General features: G+C 50.5%; 2 protein-coding genes across 2 annotated transcripts in view; one reads left to right on the forward strand and one right to left on the reverse strand.

The window, feature by feature from the left end:
• EAH_00006860 (vacuolar proton-translocating ATPase subunit, putative) overlaps positions 1–2683 on the reverse strand; it is a gene marked incomplete at both ends in the record, with an annotated part of 4795 nt that extends 2112 nt beyond the window's left edge. The window contains 3 exons of the mRNA XM_013396035.1: positions 181–276; positions 469–569; positions 1681–2683. Coding sequence (XP_013251489.1) covers positions 181–276; positions 469–569; positions 1681–2683 — 1200 coding nt within the window. The remainder of the gene's footprint in view (positions 1–180; positions 277–468; positions 570–1680) is intronic.
• A 982-nt stretch (positions 2684–3665) lies between these two features.
• On the forward strand, positions 3666–7838 carry EAH_00006870 (dense granular protein GRA10, putative; the record flags this gene model as incomplete). The annotated part of the gene is made up of 3 exons (XM_013396036.1): positions 3666–3694; positions 4266–4337; positions 4556–7838. The coding sequence occupies 3 exons, from the start codon at positions 3666–3668 to the stop codon at positions 7836–7838; spliced, it is 3384 nt and encodes a 1127-aa protein (XP_013251490.1).
• Positions 7839–9908: the final 2070 nt, after the last annotated feature.

Below are 9908 nucleotides of genomic sequence, written 5' to 3' on the forward strand. Positions count from 1 at the left end.
ATATATATATATATATATATATATGCGCATTCATGTATATTTGTATATACATATATATATATGCATATTCATATGAATATGCTGCATTATACAATGTAATATGATGCATCAGTTGACGGATTCATAAGTGTTAAGTTTATAAAGCATTAAATTAAATTATGACAAAAATTTGCTGCTGACCAGCATTTGACTGGGGTCGGTAAATTCTGTAGATTTGAAGTACGTAGGCGGCATCGCTGCGGGGAGATGTTTCTCAGTTAATAGAAAAGCAGAGCCCTAAATAAAACAAAAACAAGACAATAAACAAACAAATCAATTAAAATACACAAAAATAAATAGGGTATGAACGAGAAAATTCAGAGGAATAAGCAGAAAGGCTAGAAATAAACAAAACGCAGACCCTCAACAAAAACAAAACCAACAAAAACAAAACAAAACACGAAGTTGAGGTGTATATGCAGCATCTACCTGATCCTCTCGTTCCATCTCCATGGTGCGGAGTATACTCCGCACTTTTTCTTCGTTTTTCTTCGGAATCCAACACGAGCACCGCAAGGTCATATCGCGGCCTACGAAGAAAGAGAAGAATAACAACAACAATAATAACCAGCAGCAGCAGCAGCAGCGATGGGGTGAGATTGTAACGACAGCAGCAGCAAATTACAGCGCAAAGGAGCAGCAGGAAGCACGCATGCATGCACTGTACAAATATTCCCCATCCACTCGTTATAAGAACAGCCTCATCTAAAAGTTATAATTGAATAACATCTATCAAGAAATGCATCAGCAACTGCGCATAGATTATGAATGCATGCATGCAGAAAGAAATAAATGCAACGGCCAGGATAAACGAACAACAGAAAAAAGAAAATACACCCCAAACATACAAACAATATATCATAGGCTTAGGGTTTTCTGTCTGCTTCCTTTAAGCATAGGAGTTTTGGTTTAGGGTTTAGGGTTTCGTCAATGTGATTAGGGTTTAGCGTTTTGTCTATATTTAGTATTTTGCATTTCGCCTTCAAATTTAGGATTAGATCTTAGGGTTTAGGGTTTTGTGTGGTAGCTTAGGGTCTAGGGTTTATGGTTTAGGGTTTGGTGTGATAGCTTAGGGTTTAGGGTTTAGGGTTTAGGGTTAGCACCTTCGAAGCAGTTAAGAGAGGCATATATAGCTTTTTCTTTTTGACAGAACATCCTCCACTCTTCAATAAGAGAAGACCCTCCTTCTCGAGGTACTTCTAATAAAGTAGAAATCTCCCCCAAGAAATAATGTTCATAGGCTGCTAGAGCTTTTTCTTTATCTTTAATTACCTCCGTTAATGCTGCAGCAAAACAAAACAAACACAACACTAAGCTGAACAATCCGCAAGAAAAACAAATTAAATAAACAGCAGCAGCAGATGCTCTCGCTGCACTGTCTACATATACACAGACAAAGACAGACAAATGCAAGAAAAAAAGAAGTCAAGGAATGAAAGAAACAAATAAACATCAGAAGAGGAAGCAAGTTAAAGAACACAACAGCAGCAAAACCGATAAGCACCAACAGGCCTGCAGCACTCTGCTGCAGCAGCAGCAGATGAGCAACAGCATTTTGCTGCTGCAGCAGCAGATGAGCAACAGCACTTTGCTGCAGCAGGAGCAGATGAGCAGCAGCAGCAGGAGCAGCAGCAAACTCACCTTGCAATCTCTCTTCAGCTGCTCTAAAAGTCTGAGGCCATTCATAGCAGTGCCCATTGAAAGCATCGGCGACCTTTTTGATTTTTTCATGAAGTAGAGACTGCGTGCTGCCTTGGTGATAGACAACAAAGACACTCTTATGAACGTGCTGACCTGTCTTTGGGTCTAGGAACGGCTGCTCTATTGATTGAAAAAAAGAAAAAGCATTGCCCCTGGTTGAGCGGAATAATGTGCGCTGATAGCGAGAGACATCTGCTGCAGCAATCACCCCTGAGACTGCAGATACTGCCGAAATAGGCATATTCTTTGCCCCTTGAAGAGCAAGACCCATACCTAACCCATCTTCCAAAGATAAATGCTGCTGCAAGGGTAGCTGCTGCTGCTGCTGCTGCTGCGGCTGCTGCAGTAGCGTGTGCCCATCATCCTCACCCTCTGAAAAACTCTCCCCACGAGGAGCTGCAGCAAGGGGGCCCCTAATTGCTGCAGCACCGCCTCCCTGTAGCTGCTGCACTGCTACGCGCAGCACACATTGCTCCTCTATTGCTGCATTCTTCTCCAATTGCAAATTCGTATTATTTCCCTTAAACAATACAAACTGTCCATACAGCCGACTCAACGCTTCTTCTACTTTATCTAAGACATACCCGTGACCGTTATCTAGAAAACTCTTCTCTCCCTCTGGAGCAACCACCACAAGGGGCCCCTCTTGTCTTACTGCTGCTGCAGCACCGCCTCCTGCTGCTGCTGCTGCTGCTGCTCGCGCGGCCCCGGGGCCCCCTTCTAGACAGCGTATCTCTTCCTGAAGGAAACGGATAATTCTCTCCATCTCTTCTATTCGCTGTATGTAGTTGTTGTAAGGACGCACCAACGCATTTGCTTGCATATCTACAAACTGCACAGCCCCAAGACGGCCTATCCGCTCTAATATTTCGTGAGCGATGGGTAAAGAAGACGGCAGCACCATCGTGCCCCGCACCATGGGCTCGCTTCGAAACGTCGACATCTTCGTTGAGGGTTTAGGGTTTCTTAGGGTTTAGGGTTTACGGGCGTCCAGTGTAAGCAATCAAGCACACAGCGATAACAAGGTGTGAATACACAGAAAGACCAGCTGATCGTACACCCGCTGCGCCTCCCTTAAACTCCTCCTTACTCATACCTCTCCCGCCTTCTGCCGCTGCTCTTCGCTCGCTCTTCCTGCTGCAGCATAAGCAGCAGCGGCAACACAGCAGCAGCCACGGGGAGAAGGGGGGGGGGGTCGGTCCCACCAAGCTGCTGCTGCAGCTGGAGTCCTTGAAATCGCCTAATTGGCGTAAAGGATGATGAAGGAATTTACAGGCGACCTCTCAATGTCTGTTGTTTGTTTTTGCGGTCTCTCCTTCTCTCAAATCACGAAATAACAGCTGCAAAGGCTGCAGCACCGCCGAGGGGGAAAGGCGGAAGAAGGGAGGGACTCCCCTTCAGAGTCTTGGTTTAAAAACCACAAAAAGTATTTCGGACTACCGGAGAGAGAAGACGAAAACACAAACATGCCGCAGCAGATTGAATGCAAGGACGCTCTACATACACCGCAGCATTCCACCTGAATTCATGAAAGAATGCGAGGAAACCGAGGGAACGCGGGTTTATTTTGAATGCAAAAACGAAGAAAAACAACCAAATGTTGTGCAAACTACAAATAACGGCGCCCGAATGATAAACAGCTACACATAGGAAGAAGCCGCTGAGCTACCGGATCTGTTAGGAAAGCAGCACACAGGGCGGTCTGTGTTGAGTATTTTCAAAGCCTCGACCGTCAATAGGTATCTAAAATGGCAAAAGAACGCAAATAGACCTTTTATTCGCTCTTTTTCGCACAAAAAGAGAGCAGAACAGCCCCCCAGCCGCTGAAGCTTAAACGTGGCGCCTAAACACAGGGAGGGAAGCGGCGGGGCTTCCTTTGGGGTAGTTCAACGAACAGCAGTATCTTTCTTGTTCTTTCAACATGAATGTATGAAAGTTTCCGGTTATTTCGCCGGTTTGTTGCACTTTAAAAAGCTGTCGAGACACCCGACGCACTGCAAAAACCTCTGTGGCGCTTCTTCTCTGTTCAACTTCTTTCGCGGGGTGTCCGCGCATCAGCAGCTTTCGCCGTTCTTCTTTGCTCTTACTGAAGAATTACTATTCTGTTTCTTCTGAAAATATCTTAGACCGTCTACTTTGCTCAGTTGCGCCCTTCAATTGAAGCCAGTGGGGCGTGGATGCGGCGCTCCTCTCTTCGCGATTGAGATTCCCTGGCGCCTTAGCATCTGTCTGTCTGTCTGAATGGCTCAGGCTCACTGAATTCAGAAGAACCCGCTTAAAACCCCTTTTGCTGCTTCTCTGCAGCCGGAGTCCAGCCGAAGCAGCGGGGGCACAACAACTCTTCATCAAACACATTATTAGCGGACAAAGCAGCAGCAGCAATAGCAGCAGCAGCACCAGCAGCAGCACCAGCAGCAGCACGGGTACCTCCTGCGTCTGTCTGCGCGCTGGGGCATGAGCTGTCGCTTCGACTTGTACGCAGTTTTTTCTTCTTTGTTAGCTGACGAGGCATCTGCGAGTTGTAGGTGCCTTGATTTTGCTGTGGGTGATATCCTGTTGGATTGGAGTATTATTAGCGAGAACAAGGATCTGCGTGGGTAGCAGCGGCAGCTGCTGCAGCAGCAGCAGCAGCAGCAGCATTGGCGATGTTGATATATTTTCGTCTAAGTTCAGAGCACTCAGGTGCATACCGTGAATGCCCTATATCCACCCCAACTATAACAGTAGGGGAGTTAAAGCAGCTATTAGCTCGTCACTGTGGCTTTAGTGGAGAGTACCGTCGAAAGATTGATTTACGTTTATTTCTTGTGGGTAGTCGTTCATCATCAAAATGTGGTGGTGATGCTTCTCCAGGCTCTGGGGGGGCCCCTGGGGCCCCTGGGGCCCCCCACCCAACTGGGGGCCCCCCAACAGGGGGGCCCCCTACTTCTACAGAAGAACTGGTTGAGACTGTAGGAGAAGAGCAGCAAGTGCATGCATTCTCTCGTGTAGTAATTCAAAGAAGAGCTGTTGTGGGGCCCCAGGGGCCTCAGATATTAAAGCATGACGCCCGATCTGCATTAACAGCAGAGGAGTGGGAGAGCGCTGAACCACGTCGGGGGGGCCCCCGTAAGCAGCGGATTCCTAAGGAATGGATGTGCTGCTTCTGTAAGGGGCTTATGAGACAGCCTTTATTAATTAAATGTGCTGCGAACTGCGGCAACTCTGCATGCAGAGCTTGCATTGAAGAGAAGCTGCAGCAGGAACGTGTCTGCCCTTTCTGTCGCTCGGGCTTCCGCCAGCTTATTAAAAATAAAAGATTAGAAGATATGATAAGAAGCATTAATCCAGATGACTACGAGCTGCCTGCTGCTGCTGCAGCAACAGCAGCAGCAACAACTGCAACAGACCCAACCGCAGCAGCTACTGACGCTCCTACGGCCACTCTCCAATTGTCGGGTACCCGCGTGCAGCAGCAGCAGCAGCAACTGCAGCAGCAGAGAGCAGCAGCAGCTGGCAGCCAGGTACCTGGGCTGCTTCCAGGAGGAGGTATTAAAACGGAAGCGGCACACATGAGTACTGCAGAGACCCCTGCAGCAGCAGCAGCAGCAGCGGCAGCAGGGGGGCAGGGCCCCCGCCATTTTGTGTATTTGCTGCCTCTGAAGAATTTGCAGCTGATGCGGCAGCTGGATATGATGGTGGTGGAGGCAGCCTCTGAACTTGCTGCTGCTCTTGCTACGGCATGCATGCGCGATGCAGAGTCTGCTGCTGCTGCTGCTGCTGCCAACGGCAGCAGCACGGAGGGTAGCGGTGCTGATGCTGCTGCTGCGAGTATAGCAGCAGGAGCAGCTGGTGCTGCAGGTTCATTGTCTGTGTTGGGAATGGGTGGGTGTGCTGCTTCTGGTTCTGCTGCGTCTGCTGCTGCTGCCTCTGCTGCTGCTGCTGCTGCAGGAGCAGGTTTTCTTGAGCCTAATGGGGGCAGCAGCGAGTGGATATATCTTCTTCCTTGTTCTCTATCTGGAGGGGGGTCATCCTTTTCTGTTGGGGGCTCCGTCAGGCTGAGAGCAGCTAACAGAGTGCAGCCTTCAGACCCATCTTGTGCATACATTCTTTCAGCATGGGTTTCGCAGCAAGGAGCTCAGGGTTCTGCTGCTGCAGGGGGGCCCCCTAGTGGGGGCCCCCCTATTGGGGGCCCCTCTGGTGGGGGCCCCCAGTGGTCTTCTTCTTCAGGTGTATCTACACCTGCTTATGTTATTCGAATTAATTGGGTAGAGAAATATGGAACTATGCCGATGCTGCCTTCTAGGAAGCAGCCGCTATGTGCATTATTAGGGGGCCCCCGTAGGGGGGGCCCCCTTCCTGTTCGTGGTGGTGGGTCTGGTATGGGGGGCCCCCTTTGCAGCAGCGGGGGGGGCCCCTCTGGGGGCCCTGGATTGCTTAAGAGAACGGTTTTAGGGGCCTCCACTGAGGTAGCTGTTGATGCTAATAAATTCAGCGAAGTAATGTTAGGTGTAAGAGATTATCTGCAGTTCGGCAGCAGATCGAGCGAGCCCTGGAGGGGGCCCCAACAGACAGCGCAGGGGGGCCCCCTTGGGGCCCAGGGATCCGGTGCAGCAGCAGCAGCAGCTGCTGCTGCTGCTGCTGCTGCAGAGGCAGCGAGGAATAGCAGTCCCCCACGAGCAACAAATGCATTTGCAGGGGCAGGGCCCTCAGGTGAAGAGGGGGCCCCTTTATCTGTTTCGTCTCTGTTGTCTTTAGCTGCTGCTGCCCGTCAACAACAACAACAACAGCAGCAGCAGGGACAGGGAGGAAGCGCAGCGGAAGCAGCAGCAGCAGCAGCAGCAGCAGCAGGGGGCCCCAAGCCCCTGGGGCTACCGGGGCGCCCTCTGGATATCAAGAATCCTTTCATAGGTTATACAGCAATTCTTCCTTTTCTATCAGAAGAGCAGTTTAATCATGTGCGGCGTCTGCAGATAAAAGCACTTAAAAAAACAAACAAAGCCGGCAAAGGGGGAGGGGCCCCAGAGGCCCTTAAGGGGCCCCCAGCTAGAGGGGCCAGCAGCAGCAACAGCTGCAACAGCAGCACCTGCAGCAGCAGCAGCAGCAACACGCGACACACCAGCCTTGATAATAACCATAAAACAACAGGTGCAGCGGTTTGCAAACCCTCAACAGGACCTGCTGCTGCTGCTGCTGCAGGAACGGCAGCGCGCACAGCAGCAAATACAGCAACAGCAGCAAGCGCAGCCACAGCACCAAGTGCAGCAAGAGCAGCAACAAGAAAAAAATCAGGAGCGAGCACGCCAGCTGCAGCGCTAGCAGCAGCAAAAGCAGCAACGCGAGCACCAGTTGCAGCAGTACCGCCGGCCTTGCCAGCAGCAGCAGCAGCAGCAGCAGCAGCAGCAGCAGCAGCAAGAGCAGCATGTGTTGCGTCAAGAGTTGGTACGTGTTCAGAAGTTCGTAGTTCATCATCATCATTATCTGCTGCTGCTGTTGATTCTGTTTCTGCTGCTGATTCTGTTGCTGGTGCTGCTGCCACTGGTGCTGTTGCTGCTGCTGCAGCTGGTTCTGCTGCATCAGTACCTTGCACAGTGCAGAAAAGAGGGGTAGGGGGCCCCCTCTCTGCTTCAGCTCGTAGGGCCCCTGTAGTGGTGCCGCCTCCACTAAAGCGGCTGCGCGTTGCTTCAGGGGGGGGCCCCTCGGGGGCCCCCGTGGGCGTAACAGCCTCGGGGGCCCCTGGGGGCCCCCCAGAGGCCCCCGTTGGGGGCCCCCTTGGGGGCCCCCTTGGGGGGCCCCTGGGGGCCCCCGAGGCTGCTGCTGCGCCTTGTACGTTTGCTCGAGAGACACTGGGTAGTAGGGAAGCACCAGCATCTGTTGAAGATGCAGATGCTGCTAGCTGCAGCAGCAATGGGGGAGAGTTTGGCTGTTCTGCTGCTGTGGCGTTAGCGAAGGGCATACAGGAGCAGCAGGGCTGTATTAGAGACACCGGAGCAGGCAGCAAAGGAGAAAGTTACGTGCAGCAGCAGCAGCAGCAGCTGCTGCAGCTGCAGCAGCTGCAGCACACAGCTCCGGACGGGGCTCCAGACGAGGAAGAAACGGGGGGGGGCCAGCTAGAGTAGGGGGCTGCTGTCACAGCAGCAGCAGCAGCACGCTGCTGCTGCTGCTGCAGCTGCAAAAACACAACAGCAGCAACACCCATTCATAATAAGCAGCAGACAGCAAACACATCAGAACATACAAACAGACAGGGGGGGAGAGTAGGCTGCTGCAGCTTGAGGGTTTAATTCATCAGGGGGCCGCAGCTGGCCAGTGCACTGCTGCTGCTGTTGCTGCTGCTGCTGCTGTTGCTGCTGCTGCTGTTGTTGTTGCTGCTGCTGTTGTTGTGGCTACCTAAGAAGGGGCTGCTTCGCCTTCGGCCCCTCTCCGGGCGGTTCATTCTTTTCAGCTGCAGCAGAGTCTGGCGCTGCGGCTCCGTTGTACACCAGCAGCAACACCAGCAGCAGCAGCAGCAGCAGCAGCAGCAGCGAGCCCCTAGTGGTGGCTCAGGGTGCAGCAAGCGACGCGGACGGGAGGAGATGAAGGACAGACATCACTGGGCCCGTTGGGGTGACGCCGTTGGCAGTTCGAGTGACGAACTTGCCACCAGCTAGCTAGCTAGCTAGCTAGCCATAGATAGCCGGCTAGCTAGCTAGCTGGTTAGCTACTGGTAGCTAGCCAGCTAAGAATGAGGCTAGCGAACTGGCACAGCAACGAAGCGAACAAACTAGCCAGCTAGCTAGACTGTTGTCTCCTAGGCTGGCTAGCTACTTAGCTAGCTAGCTAGCCTAACAGCTCGTTAGCTAGCTAACTAGCCAGGTAGCTAGCTGACGGACTAGCTCGCTGGCTATTTGACTAGCTAGCTAGCTATACGGCTGGCTAGCTAGCCACTTGGGTAGCTAGCTAGCTACCTCACTGGCTAGCTAGCTAGCTGTTTAGCTAGCTAGCTATCTGGAACCTGGACGCTCTAAGAGTGGTTGGCTTTAGCTGTTGATTTGTGGCTGCAGCTTTTTGTTGTTTTGTGCAGTTTAAAGCAGGAGGGACTCTGCCTGCTTTAGCTAGCTAGCAGCAAGCTAGGTGTAAGCAGCAGCTAGCCAGGTCGCAGCAGCAGCTAGCCAAGTCACAGCAGTAGCTAGGTAGGTCTCAGAAGCAGCTAGCTAGGCCTCAGAAGCAGCTAACCAAGTCTCAGCAGCACCTAGCTAGCGGCACCACTGCAGCTAGCTGTTTGTAGAGCTCTCGCTGGTTCTCGTATTTGCCTTCGCTAGCTAGGACAGGAGCACTGCAGCTAGCTACGAACTATATTGTGTTCGCCTGGCTAGCTAGCCAGCTAGCTAGCTAGCTAGAGAAGAAGATGCAGCTAGCCAGTGATTGACAGCTAGCTGCAGCTAGCCATTGACGTACTTTCCTGCACAGTTGATCGCCCTCCAGGGCTCAAGCTAGCTACCTACAACACTGTGACGGGGTAGAACAGCTAGCTAGCTGTTAGTTGGCTCTCCAGCTAGCTAGCTAGCTAGCTAGCTAGCTGTTAGGTGGCTCTCCTAAGACATGTGAATACGGGTGCTTCATTGTGTGAAACTTAAAACGACTTCAAGAAAGAAGTTTGCTGCTGCAGCTAGCCAAGCGACCACCCAGCTAGCTAGCTAGCTAGCTAGCTAGTTAGCTAGCCACCTAGCTAGCTAGCTTGTTGGCTGGAGGGAGAGAAGAAGACAGCAGCAGGTCCCTGTTTAAAATCGATTATAACTTTAAATGCTGTAAGCCATGCTAAACCCTAAACCCTAATCAAACCCTAAACCCTAATCGAACCCTAAACCCTAATCAAACCCTAAACCCGTCTCATTCAAACACCACCAACATCGCAGTTAAATTATCCTGGAGGAAGCAAAACACAAAAAAACAATATAAATATAAATATAAATATAAATAAATATAAATACAAAATATAAATATAAATATAAATAAATATAAATAGAACTATAAATAGAAATATAAAATATAAATATAAATACGCATGCATAAAATATAAGATGAACGTATATATATATATATATAGATTGAAATACATGCATATATTATAAATATATATATATATATATATATATATTATATGCATACAAATATAGAAGTATATACATGCATTTGAATATAACTACAAA

Source organism: Eimeria acervulina, genomic scaffold, assembly GCF_000499425.1.
Source record: "Eimeria acervulina Houghton genomic scaffold, Eah_scaff30, whole genome shotgun sequence".
Classification (NCBI taxonomy): Eukaryota; Apicomplexa; class Conoidasida; order Eucoccidiorida; family Eimeriidae; genus Eimeria; species Eimeria acervulina.